Genomic DNA, 13,970 nt, shown 5'->3' with positions numbered 1-13,970 from the left:
TGCCTTCTCACAAATTATACACTGAGAAACACTTACCTGATAATTGTTTTTCATTTATCCATACCAATAACCGTCTCTCTACCTCATCAATTATTTCCGGTCTCCATTTTGAAAACATACTTCAACCTTTTTGCAACAACAGCTTCCTTGATTATCTTCTTGTCTGTTTTCCAAGATAGTACTGATGGTTGAATGTGATCTGTTGTATTGCCTTTCCAACTCAGCCATACGGACTCCACTCTCATATTTTTCAATGATCTCTTTCTTCATTTCCATCGTAATTCTCACCCTTTTTAACACAGGCTTGGCACTAGAAGCTTTCTTGGGGCCCATGGTGGCTTATTTAGCGGTTACAAGCACTAAAAACAGTGGAATAATCCAAAATGTATAGGAGGCGCACATGGAAACCGACTGCAACAGCTTGTAAACAATGGCACACCAAGTCTTGGAGTGGCTGGGCCCACTCAGGCCGTGCTCCCGGCAAATGGACATGTTCCAGACGAACGTCGTTGGTAGAGTTTTTTGCGGTTGGTCGATACTTTTTTTTTACGCCAAAAAGTGCCGTTAGACAAAATTGCTGTTACTTAATGCCGCCGTTAGTTGAGGGTCCACTGTATAAGGGCGGGAGATTTCATTGGGGAGGAGCAATAAAGGACAAGATTAAGCGTACGAGATAATCAGAGCTAAAGCCAGAGTGGCAGTAACATTAAATGACCAACTATAAAAAAAATAATATAAATGTATAAATTCAAGAAATTATGTGGATTAGATTAAAGGTGGGATGTAAGAAGCAGATTGTATTATTTATTTATTTATGCACCTGGAGGTGAGAGGAATGAATAAACAGTGGTCAGTTGAGTCGTGATCGACCGAAGTTATGATAATTTTTAGTTATATAGTGGACCCCTCAACTAACAATATTAATCCATTCCTGAGAGCTCATCGTTAGCCGAAATTATCGTTACCCGAATTAATTTTCCCCATAAGAAATAATGGAAATCAAATTAATTCGTTCCTGACACCCCAAAGTATGAAAAAAAAAAAATTACCACATGAAATATACATTTTTATACACCCAAAAAGAAGACATGCACAATTACTACTCTACTAAATAAAGAATACATGACACTTACCTTTATTGAAGATCTGGTGATGATTGATGGGATGGGAGGAGGGGAGATGGTGGAAGTTGTTATTGTTTGGAAGGGGAACCCCTTTCCATGAGAACTTGAGGTAGGAAGTCCTTTTCCGGGGTTACTTCCCTTCTTTTAATGCCACTAGGACCAGTTTGCGAGTCACTGGACCTCTGTCGCACAACAAATCTGTCCATAAAGCTCTGTACCTTGTGTTCCTTTAAGATTTGCCTAAAATGGGCCACAACATTGTCATTGTAATAGTTACCAGCACGGCTTGCAATAGCTTTGTTAGGGTGATTTTCATCCATAAAGGTTTGTAGTTCAACCCACTTTGCGCACGTTTCCTTAATCTCTTTTTTCAATTCCATACTAATTCTCGTCCTTTTTACCACAGGGTTGGCACTAGAAGCTTTCTTGGGGTCCATGGTGACTTTTTTGCAGTTACAAGCACTAAAAACACTGGGATAATGTGAAATGTACCGAATGTATTCGCAGATGTGACTGCACTGGCTGGCTAGTAGACACTGGCACCCACGGGGCAGCGTGGACAGGTCCCAGACGAATCACATTGAGCGAGTTTTTTAATGTTAGGCAGGGCAAAATTTTTATGCTCAAACACTTCAATAGGCGGATTTAACATTATGCGATGCGTTTGTTAGGCAAGGGTCCACTGTACAGTGAACCCCCGCCTTACGATGGCATCGCGTTACGTTAAATCGGCCATACGATACATTTTAATGCAAAAAATTTGCCTCGCCTCATGCGATTCGTATGGGACGCATCCCACGTGTGGCGTGAACGGTGCCAGTGTTTACAAGCCAGTCAGTACAGTTGCATCCACGCATACATTCGGTACATTTCATATTATCACAGTGTTTTTAGTGATCGTAGCTGCAAAATAAGTCACCATGGGCCCCAAGAAAGCTTCTAGTGCCAACCCTGTGGTAAAAAGGGTGAAAATTACTATGGAAATGAAGAAAGAGATAATTGCTAAGTACGAAAGTGGAGTGCGTGTCTCAGAGCTGGCCAGGTTGTACATGTATACCAAACCCCAATTGACCATCGTTACTATTGTGGCCAACAAAACGGCAATCAAGGAAGCTGTTCTTGTAAAAGGTGCAAGTTTGTTTTCGAAACAGAGATCGCAAGTACTCGAAGATGTTGAGAGACTGTTATTGGTGTGGATAAACGAAAAACAGATAGCAGGAGATACCATCTCTCAAGCAATCATATGTAAAAAGGGTGAGAAATACGTACTATCGTACCACGGTCAGCTGTTGCTGCACCACAGTCAGCTGCTGCTGCACCACCGTCAGCTGTTTCTGACCAACATGACTCGTCCCGAACCTGTCCATCCAGCATGAGTGCCTCAGCTGTCCTGCCATCATTATTTACAAGCCAGGGTGGCTTGTAAATACATTTTGAATTATTCAATTGTTTATAGTGCTTGTAACTGCTAAATAAGCCACCATGGGCCCAAAGAAAGCTTCTAGTGCCAATCCTGTGGTCAAAAGGGTGAGAAATACGTACTATCGTACCACGGTGAGCTGCTGCTGCACCACCGTCAGCTGTTGCTGCACCACCATCAGCTGTTGCTGCACCACAGTCAGCTGTTGCTGCACCAGTCAGCTGTTGCTGAACCACGGTCAGCTGCTGCTGCATCACCGTCAGCTGTTGCTGCACCAGTCAGCTGTTGCTGAACCACAGTCAGCTGCTGCTGCACCACAGTCAGCTGCTGCTGCACCACAGTCAGCTGCTGCTACACCACCATCAGCTGTTGCTGCACCACCATCAGCTGTTGCTGCACCACAGTCAGCTGCTGCTGCACCAAAGTCAGCTGTTGCTGCACCACCATCAGCTGTTGCTGCACCACAGTCAGCTGTTGCTGCACCACAGTCAGCTGTTGCTGCACCACAGTCAGCTGTTGCTGCACCACAGTCAGCTGTTGCTGCACCACAGTCAGCTGTTGATGCACCACAGTCAGCTGTTGATGCACCACAGTCAGCTGTTGATGCACCACCGTCAGCTGTACTACTCGAAGATGTGGAGAGTGTGTTGTTGGTGTGGCTTAATGGGAAACAATTACCGAGAAACAATTAACCCCAGATGGTTAGCCACCCTGGATAACCCAAGAAAGCCAGTGCATCATCGAGGACTGTCTAACTTATTTCCACTGGGGTCCTTAATCTTGTCCCCCAGGATGCGACCCACAACAGTCGACTAACACCCAGGTGAACAGGAAAAAATGCCTGGAACTAGTGCTTATATTGGTGAATTTAAAGCCAGCAAAGGTTGGTTTGAGAGATTTAAGAATTGTAGTGGCATACACAGTGTGATAAGGCATGGTGAAGCTGAAAAATTCAAACCCCAACAAGTGTTCAATTGTGACGAAACAGGCCTGTTCTGGAAGAAAATGCCAAACAGGACCTACATTACTCAGGAGGAAAAGGCACTCCCAGGACATGAGCCTATGAAAGACAGGCTAACTCTCATGATATGTTGTAGTGCTAGTGGGGATTGCAAAGTGAAGCCTTTACTCATGTATCACTCTGAAAATCCCAATGTTCAAGAAAAACAGTGTCTCATCACTCATCAATACTCTTCAATAATGGTGTCATTTTAACATTTATTTATATAGTTATTGTGCATGTCTCATTGTTTTCTTTGTAGGGAAGTGTATATTTCATGAAAAAAAAAAAAATTTTTTAATAATTTTGGCTGTCTGGAACGGATTAATTGGATTTCCATTATTTCTTATAGGGAAAACTAATTCGGCTAACGATAATTTTGGCTAACGACGAGCTCTCAGGAATGGATTAATATCATTAGGCGAGGGTCCACTGTATTTACCATTATAAAGGAATTTAAATTGAGTTGCAATAAAAAATTTGAGATACAACATGCATTTATGATTTCATTACTCTATATTTTGTGTTATCACGCCATCATGACTCCAAAAGAATGCAGTAAACAAGACAATTTCTATGAAGGTCAATCAAGTGTTAGAATTAGTGCACTGGTGCGTGAATTTGGCTTTCCACAATCAGCCACCTCTACTATAATTAATCAAAAGACATTATAAAAGATATTAAAGTGGCTGACTAATCTACACTAGCAAAAAAAAGGCCAAAAAATTATCATAGAGATGGAAAGACTGTTGTTGTTATAGACAAGAGAGCAGCAACTGAAGAGAGTGACTGCAAGTTATATTTGTGAGCATGCAAGCCCAGGCTAAAATAAAATAAAAGCTGCACTTCCAAGGTCTTGAAATGAATTACCATAAAACCATGTATTCTGGGGTTTGAGTTATGATACATTTATTATAGTGGATTAATATTGTAACTCTAGGACCAGAAACGGGAGGAGAGATGATGATGAAGAAAAAGATGTGAGAGAGAGAAAATGCTTTCAAATGAGCTGATGTAGGTAACAGCTCTTAGCTTGTCAATAAAGTTAGGTATCCTTAACCTGTAAATAGCTTGTCAATAAAACAAGGGATCCTTAACCTAACCTTGTCAAACCCTGTGTAAAAAGAGAGAGAGAGAGAAAGAGGGGGGGGGAGAAGAGGGAGGGAGACAACCCAGACAAGTTGACAACCAAGTGAAAGCCTTCACTGGACACAAGAACACATTCCTCACCGGCAATATGTGATGAAGACTACAGATTAGCCTTGGTTTGGCTTTCATTGTAGAAAGGCTGCTACTGCTAAGTACAAGGCATGGCAAAGGTATAAGAGACATCCTACCACCTATAACAGGAACTTGCACAGGCAAGCCTGTAGGCATATGGGTGACGTTCAAAAGTGGGCCATCGCTAAATGGGAGATGGACACAAAAAGAAAGCTAGCATCAGGTAGGGTAGGCTCCAAAACCTGGTGGTCCCTGGTCAAGGACAGACAAGGTTATCTGCCTGATGTACTCGTTCCACCTCTAAATCAACAAGATGGGACCATCTCTACTAGTAGTCAAGAGGAAGCGGACCTCTTTGCCGAATATTTTGCTACCAAAATGCAAGTTCCTGATCCAGCAAGGGACCCTCCTCGGCTAGCTGCAAGAACTGTGTCAAAACTGTCAGTGGTGACAATAAGGCAGGAAGAGGTGCATTTCCTTCTCGAATTGCTTAACCAAGAAAAGGCTGTGGGCCCAGACAAGTTGAGCCCAAGATTGCTGAGAAGATGTGCAGACCAGCTAGCAGCACCTCTATCTCGCATCTTTCAGCACTGCCTAGTACAGTGTAAATGGCCTCTGTGGAAAGAGGCAAATGTAGCCCCTGTTCACAAAAAGAAGAGCAGAGCAAAAATCAGCAACTACAGACCAGTGTCACTCCTGTCAATCACTGACAAGCTCCTTGAGACAATAATCTCAAGACAAATGACAGTTTTTTGACTACCACTCACTACTTTGTGACCATCAATATGGCTTCAGGAAACGTTACTCTACTGCTGATCTGTTGTTAAACTTCTCCACTAAGTGGCACCAGTCACTAGATGAATCCAAACTCAGCTGTGTGGTTGCACTGAACATTGCTGGTGCTTTCGACCGAGTGGGGCACCAGGGACTCTTGGCAAAACTGTAAGCACTGGGAATTGCAGGCTCTACGCTGTCTCTTCAGTGATTACCTTCATGGTAGATCTATAAGGGCAGTTCTTAATGGAACAGAATCAGCAAGACATCCTATTGGGGCAAGTGTTCCACAAGGAAGCGTGCTGGGACCATTGTTATGGATATCTACTTCAACGACCTTCTTCATCTCATCCCTGAATCCCATGTATATGCAGACGACTGTACTCTGATATCCACTTATCCAAGAGAAGAAATGCCAGCTGCTCTAAGCCACATCAATCACCAGCTAAGAGCTACATCAGCTTGGGGAAACCGATGGCAAGTAACATTTGCACCTGAGAAAACATATGATGAGCGTCTCTAGGCACCATGATGGTAATGCCGGAGCCGTAGTAAGTATGCATGGGAGAGTGTTGGTACCTGGGGAAGAAGTTGATATCCTTGGGGTGAAATTTGACGCCAAACTAACCATGAAGAACCACGTTGTAAATCTTGCAAACAAGGCAGCCAGGAAGCTTACAGCGCTTTGACGTATCTCGCAACTGCTTGACAGTAGGGGTTGCAAGATTCTGTATGAGGCACAAGTACTCTCACACCTTGAGTATGCTCCACTTTCTTGGTTCCCCCCCCCCTCCCATCTGCGACTGCTTGACAGAGTAGAGAACAGAGCAAGACGTCTCATCTCTCGCCTGGACCCATCCTGGATAGATCTGTCATTTCAGCAGAGCCTTCAACATAGGAGGGATGTGGGTGGCCTTACTGTTATGTACAAGTGGATCCAAGTGTGGTACACACTTGGATCCACTTCGAGGACAGCGTGAAACAAGCTTTTATGCCACAAGACGGGCAGAAAGCAGCAACTTCACTCTGGCTGTACCCTTCTCCAGAACATCATTCCATCTGAGATCATACATACCCAGGATGACTCGGGTATGGAACACATTCGTACAGCATAACGATGTCAACGAGATAAAGTCAGTTGATCAAATAAAAATACTGGCCCACAGATGACTCCAACTTCATCCTGTTCCCTACTTGTATGTCTCATAACAATAAAAATGCTTTCAAATGAGCTGATGTAGGTAACAGCTCTTAGCTTGCCAATAAAGTTAGGAATCCTTAACTTATAAATCGCTTGTCAATAAAGAAAGAGAGAGAGAGAGAGAGAGAGAGAGAGAGAGAGAGAGAGAGAGAGAGAGAGAGAGAGAGAGAGAGAGAGAGCGAGAGAGAGAGAGAGAGAGAGAGAGAGAGAGAGAGAGAGAGAGAGAGAGAAGAGAGAGAGAGAGAGAGAGAGGAGAGAGAGGGAGGGAGAGAGAGAGAGAGAGAGAGAGGGAGGGAGAGAGAGAGAGAGAGAGAGAGAGGAGGGAGGGAGGAGAGAGAGAGAGAGAGAGAGGGAGAGAGAGAGAGGAGAGAGAGAGAGAGGAGAGAGAGAGAGAGAGAGAGAGAGAGAGAGAGAGAGAGGGAGGGAGGAGAGGAGGGAGGGAGGGAGGGAGGAGGGAGGAGGAGGGAGGGAGGGGAGGGGAGAGTGAGGGAGAGGAGGGAGGGAGGGAGGGAGAGAGAGAGAGAGAGAGAGAGAGAGAGAGAGAGAGAGAGAGAGAGAGAGAGGGAGGGAGGGAGGGAGGGAGGGAGAGGAGGAGGGAGGGAGGAGGGAGGGGAGGGAGGGAGGGAGGGAGGGAGGGAGGGAGGGAGGGAGGGAGGGAGGGAGGGAGGGAGGGGAGGGGAGGGAGGGAGGGAGGGAGGGAGGGGAGGGGAGGAGAGCAGAGGGGAAGGGAGGGGAGGGGAGGGAGGGGAGGGGAGGGAGGGATGGGGAGGGGAGGGGAGGGGAGGGAGGGGAGGGAGGAGGGAGGGAGGGAGGGGAGGAGGGAGGAGGAGGAGGGAGGAGGAGGAGAGGGGAGGGGAGAGGAGGAGAGGAGGAGGAGGGGAGGAGAGGGGAGGAGAGGGGAGGGGAGGGAGGAGGGGAGGGGAGAGGGGAGGGGAGGAGAGGGGAGAGGAGAGAGGAGAGAGAGAGGAGGAGGAGAGGAGAGGAGAGGAGAGGAGAGGAGAGGAGAGAGGAGAGGAGGAGAGAGAGAGAGAGAGAGAGGAGGAGGAGAGAGGAGAGGAGGAGGAGAGGGGAGAGGAGAGGAGAAGAGAGAGAGAGGGGAGAGGAGAGGAGAGAGGAGAGGAGGAGAGGAGAGAGAGGAGAGATGAGAGAAGAGAGGAGAGGAGAGAGGGGAGGAGGAGGAGAGAGAGGAGAGAGGAGAGGAGAGGGGAGAGGAGAGGGGAGGGGAGGAGAGAGAGAGAGGAGGAGAGGAGAGGAGGAGGAGGAGAGGAGGAGAGGAGAGGAGAAGGAGAGGAGGAGAGGGAGAGAGGAGGAGAGGGAGAGAGGAGGAGAGGGAGAGAGGAGAGAGGAGAGGAGAGAGGAGGAGAGGAGAGAGGAGGAGAGGAGTGGGAGACAGAGGAGAGGGAGACAGAGGAGAGGGAGACAGAGGAGAGGGAGACAGAGGGAGGGAGGGACAGGGAGGAGAGGGAGAGAGAGAGAGAGAGAGAGAGAGAGAGAGAGAGAGAGAGAGAGAGAGAGAGAGAGAGAGAGAGAGAGAGAGAGAGAGAGAGAGAGAGAGAGAGAGAGAGAGAGAGAGAGAGAGAGAGAGAGAGAGAGAGAGACAGAGAGAGAGAGAGAGAGAGAGAGAGAGAGAGAGAGAGAGAGAGAGAGAGAGAGAGAGAGAGAGAGAGACAGACAGACAGAGAGACAGACAAACAGAGAGACAGAGACAGACAGACACATACACACACATTGATTTTAGGTGTCAAGTAATTGTTTAGGGAGTTTTGAAAAGCGATAATAATCTTTGTTTGAGAGACCTAAACGCTAAGTGGGTGAGAATGATGTAGATGGTGCCAGTGGTAAATGATAATAGAGGTCCTTAATTCTCCTGTGTACAATATGGGGTTTGGTAATAGGTAATACTTATATTGAGGAAAAGATAAATTTGTTTAAAAAATATAAGACTCAATGATAGATGTCTGTTAGAACTAAGTATTAGTAAATAAAAAAATTTTAAATGCACATATTTTTAGAGCAACAGATATTTCAGATAATTATTTAGTGTTAGTGACAGGAAGAGTAAGAGGTAAAGGGAGGACAAGGAAAGTGCATCAGTAAGAAAAGTGAAAGCGAATAAACTAAAGGAGACAGTTAGGGAAAGATACAGGAAACTCTTGGGAGAATGGTGGGCAAGAATGTACAGGATATAGGCTGGAGAGAGAGAGAGAGAGAGGGAGAGGGTAAATTTAAGAATGCAGTGCTAAAGTATGAAGCAGAAGTTCATAAATAGAGGGAATATGTGGATGAGGAAGAGAAACTGGTTGAATGATGAGGTAAGAAAAGTGGCAAGAGAGAAAAGGATTTTATTACATACAACATCACAGTATCCACCTACAACTACATAAATATATATATTTTTTTCCAATTTCAAGAACTTAACAAAGGTTCTGATAAACATAACCCTATTTTCCCCACGTGTACTTCAGTTCATCGTACACGATTTTCCAATTACACTGCGTTTTCAGGAACATAAATATGATGTTAACCAATAGTCATCTATATGTAGAGAGAATATGGAGGAGTATGGAGAAGGTGAATGCATTCAGATATTTGGGATTGGAAGTGTCAGCATATGGGTCTATGAAAGACGAGATGAATCATAGAATCGATGAGGAAAAAAAGGCGAGTAGTGCACTGAGGAATCTGTGGAGACAAAGAACTTTATCCTTGGAAGCAAAGAGGAGAATGTTTGAGAGTATAATTATACCAATGCTCTTATATGGGTGTGAAGCATGGGTGGTGAATGTTGCAACAAGAAGGCTGAAGGCAGTGGAGATGTTATGTAAAAGGGCAATGTGTGGTGTGAATATAATGCAGAGAATTCATAGTTTGGAGATTAGGAGGAGGTGCGGATTACCAAAACTATTATCCAGAGGGCTGAGGAGGGGTTATTGAGGTGGTTCGGACATGTAGAGAAGCTGGAATGAAATAGAATGACTGAGTGTATAAATCTGTAGTAGAGGGAAGGCAGGGTAGGTGTCAGCCTAGGAAAGGTTGGGGGGAGGGGGGTAAAGAAGGTTTTGTGTGCGAGGGGCTTGGACTTCCAGCAAGCATGCATGAGTGCGTTAGATAGGAGCGAATGGAGGCAAATGGTTTTTAGGACTTGACGTGCTGTTGAAGTGTGAGCAAGGTAACATTTATGAAGGAATTCAGGAAAACCAGCAGGCCGGACTCGAGTCCTGGAGATGAGAAGTACAGCGCCTGCACTCTGAAGGAGGGGTGTTAACGTTGCAGTTTTATAACTGTAGTGTAAGTGTGCCTCTGGCAAGACAGTGATGGAGTGAATGAAATTTTCTTTTTCAGGCCACCCTGCCTTGGTGGGAAACAGCTGTGTTAATAAAAAGTAATAAATGTAGAGTAGAGAGAGATTAAAGATTAAAAAGTGATTAACACTGTCTCTCCCACTGTACCTCAGTGGGAGACAGCCAGTGTTAAAACAAAATATATATTTATTTTTAATTATATTTTTATTTTTTTTTTTCATTATTTATTATTTATTCATTCATGAATTTATTATTCATTATATAATCAATATTTAATTATTTTATTATTTATTCAATTTTTCATTTTTATTATGAATCTACTATATTTTAATTTTACACCAAAATATTCTTGAAGAAAGCAACCACTCATTATTCTTAATTAATGCACCTATTATACCTTAGTATTAAGTTTTTTATTTAGTTTTGAAATCAGAATATGAAGATAGAATACTCTTTTTGGATCTGTGCAAATTCCTGATATACGCAACAAACATATTATGAAGGGTGAACTGCGACACGCTAGTACTGCACTCACTCGGGCAGTCACTAGAAATAATACATTTGATTATAGTGGTTAACAAACATGCATTTCCCATAGATTTAATTTATTAATTGAACCATGATCTCTTTATTTATGCATATTCAGCTAAACATACACATGACATGCTTACTCCCATGTTACACCTCGCCCATTGTCTCAAAACTGACGATGCACAGTATATTATTTAAGGCATGGTCACAAGAACAGTAACATTCTCTACAACCCAAGCACCATTATTCAAATCCTTCGGAAGGAATAAACTTGAGAAAATTTATTTAACCAATTTCAAATTGATATGTTAAAGGAAACCAGTTTGCACAAATACTGTATACTAGATCAGAATATTAAAATGACCAATTCAAAATGATGCCCATAACCAGTCTACATCAACAAGGAGGGAAAGGGGACTTTGGAAGATAAAGCAGTACTTTCAGCACTGTTCCTGAGGTGAAGGATACACAGGATACCAAACTCGGCAGGGTCCTGGCACCAAGCCCTAGGCAGAGACTTGGGAATTAAGAGCCCTTGGTAGCTGGTGGGAATTTTCGTACTTTTAGTTAGACAATCGTCTTCTCCTAAACAAGTAAATGAATGGGTGGTTCCCCCCCCCTCCCACCCAACTTATATTAAAATTATTCAGCTCACCACATATTTTAAAGATTTCATGCTGGTTCGTTGTATCATAAATTTACCCAAATTTCTCTCGAGATGAGCTGTAAAATCAATTTAAATGTGATGATGATCTTGACATTAATGTATATTACATATAGCATTAAATGTAAGTAATGATAACACAGCACAAAGCAGACACTGGCAGCAAACATTCTTTTAGACCTGTTTTGGGATCAGAAGAAATGTGCATTTTTTGAATGTGATACTCATACAGTTAAGAAAAAATTATGGATGTACTTAGAAGTGGAGTATAAACCAAATGAGTGAACAACTATCCATCTCAAGATGTGAAAGATAACTTCCAACTTGTCTGATAATTTCACATTTGCAGTAAGAATATTTCACAATGCTAAATCTTAATTATGCATTTGTTAGAGTTTCTGTTGTAAACCATTATAAGTTTTAAGAACTGCTGAGATACACATCAGCAATCTAGAATTTCTTATCAACAAATGTTGATAATATATATTAGGAATTAAATGTACCAAGTACTAAATGTAAGCAAAAATAAAGTACTGAATTTTTAATCATTACTTGCTTGTTTTCACACATGATAAAATGCAGAGGTTGTTTCATTATTAACCATACTTTTTTATAACTACTATAGTAGTTTATAAGTGAAATAGTGATTAAGAATTCAGTATAAAAAAATTAATAACATTTATTAGATTCAGTTGATTAAAACAAAAAGCCCAATGAATTTTGTCAAATTGTTATTGTATTATATACTATCTTATCTTTCGATAAAAAAAAAACTGTAATATTAAGGACATTATGATATGGCGAGTTGACCTCACAGTTGTTATGCTGAACAACGTGATTTACCAAAATTTATGACCCACTTCAGAAGGGTCAAGGATGTAATTACAGTAGTTTCTGTTGTGACCCTCACCCATTACATTAATGCATTAACTCTCATGAATGCTTCTACAACTGTCTGCCTTATTATTTCAATATGACTCACAAAGTTATCAAACACTGAGTCAAGTGAAGTGGAACAGTACTTACTGATTTAATTGTAGAGCTTTTAACACATTAGCAGAAATGTGTTATCAAATGTAATAGATATTACATTCATGCATGACTGTAATGGGTAAGATCAAACAAAAAACACCTCGCGACCTTAGGTGACCCAACACAGCAGCCAGGTCTCATCATCACTACCCCCTAGGCACTGGCCAAGGGTTGTAGCTCCAAACAACATACGACGCAGTGCCACTCCCACAGCTGGGCACAGTGCCCACGTGCACACCAACCCCCTCAGAATGATTACCCATGCCCACAGCAGGTGAGGTGTGGGGGAGGGAGGGGCAAGAGCAGGGCGGGGCCAGCCGGCTGTGATAGTCCCATGAAGGGAGCAGAGCGGGGCGGTGAGTGGCGCCAGACGTCACTAGCGGCACAACACCCACATAGCTAGGGCGATAATGCCAGGCAGGAGATGTCCAGTTACAAGCACCGGCACCGCTCAAGGCAGCAGGCGGCTGTACTCCACGAAGAGACTCCACTTGCGCACACTCTCCCATGTACGGCACACGTACTGATACCTAAAATAAATGAATCTTTAATAAAGTGCTTAGAATAAGCAATGAATTGTCTGCATACTGAAGTGCATTATAACAAGATAAGGTATGGCCACAAAGTAATCAGAGGAAGTACTGCATCGTGTTTCCAGTATGCAGTACTGTACCAAACCTAAACAGTTTTAAAAATAAATCACTGCCTCTTTCCCTTCTACTGTGCTCCTTTTCCATCTTGTTGGGCCCTCCTACCTCATTCATATGTGCATATACTTCACAGAATATTAGACTGAGTTCCAAGTAGTAACCTTCAGATACAGACTAAATTAAGATGGAAGGCTTTTAAAAAAACATCACAATAAGTAAAGTGAATCAGCAAATCTAATATTTGGCATCCACCATTATTTGGTTGTCTTGAATTTTACTCTGCCTCACTATTATCTGGCAATCTTATTTAATTTACTGAACACTAAATTTTTCATTTTCTTTTGATTTGGCATAAGACAACATAAATCCAACCATAGGATTTTGTTCTAACAATATTCACTGGATATCACGTCTCAATTTTTTTTTTTTTTTTTAGAAAATCTTTCATATAAATTTCAACATAACACCAATTTTAAGTTATTTAAAGTGAACCTGTGAAAACCTATCTCCTACGACTCTTTCCCCCCTCCCTCCACCCATAACATACCTGTGACCAGTTTTGCTGGCCCACATTTTCATCACTGCCTGGTTAATCTGGTACTTGGCAAAGGAAGAGATTCAGTTCCCTCTTAAAAACTTCTACACTTATTCCAGTAATTTTGTATTTGATATACATCACACATCATATTCCTGCATATCATCTTAGCCAGCCTTAGACATGGTTGAATGAATGACAGAAGTGTGCACTATTGTGATACAGGGTGTACAAATTATGTGCTAAAGAATGTGTGCCTATTTCACTGCAAGGGAGGATGGGGGTCCAGGTGAAGCTACCTCACATGTAGGGACAGCATGGACCACTCACCTGCTTCAGGTTGATTTGCATCATGCCAGAATCCGTCCTCCTGAGTGCACAATAGCTGAAGCAGTGTTCTCATACTTCCTCTCTCCAAATTCTATTCATAATTTAGCTTATTGGTTCATACCTACTGTACATGCTGTAAATAATCATACACACATTCTGGTGGTGGGAATGTATGCTGAACCAAAC

The 13,970-nt window shown here is 42.8% G+C and overlaps 1 protein-coding gene across 3 annotated transcripts in view; it reads right to left on the bottom strand.

Annotated features, from left to right (window-relative positions):
* Positions 1-9,069: 9,069 nt before the first annotated feature.
* The window catches only part of LOC128690812 (nonsense-mediated mRNA decay factor SMG9), a 213,738-nt gene continuing 208,837 nt past the window's right edge, over positions 9,070-13,970 (bottom strand). For all 3 annotated transcript variants that reach the window (XM_070088201.1, XM_070088202.1, XM_070088203.1), the window contains one exon: positions 9,070-12,799. In XM_070088201.1, coding sequence (XP_069944302.1) covers positions 12,721-12,799 — 79 coding nt within the window. In that variant the 3' untranslated portion in view covers positions 9,070-12,720. The remainder of the gene's footprint in view (positions 12,800-13,970) is intronic.

Source organism: Cherax quadricarinatus, chromosome 24 (genome assembly GCF_038502225.1).
Source record: "Cherax quadricarinatus isolate ZL_2023a chromosome 24, ASM3850222v1, whole genome shotgun sequence".
In the NCBI taxonomy this organism is placed as follows: Eukaryota; Metazoa; Arthropoda; class Malacostraca; order Decapoda; family Parastacidae; genus Cherax; species Cherax quadricarinatus.
Note: the sequence above shows the minus strand (reverse complement) of the source record. Positions and strands in the feature narration are given on the sequence as shown.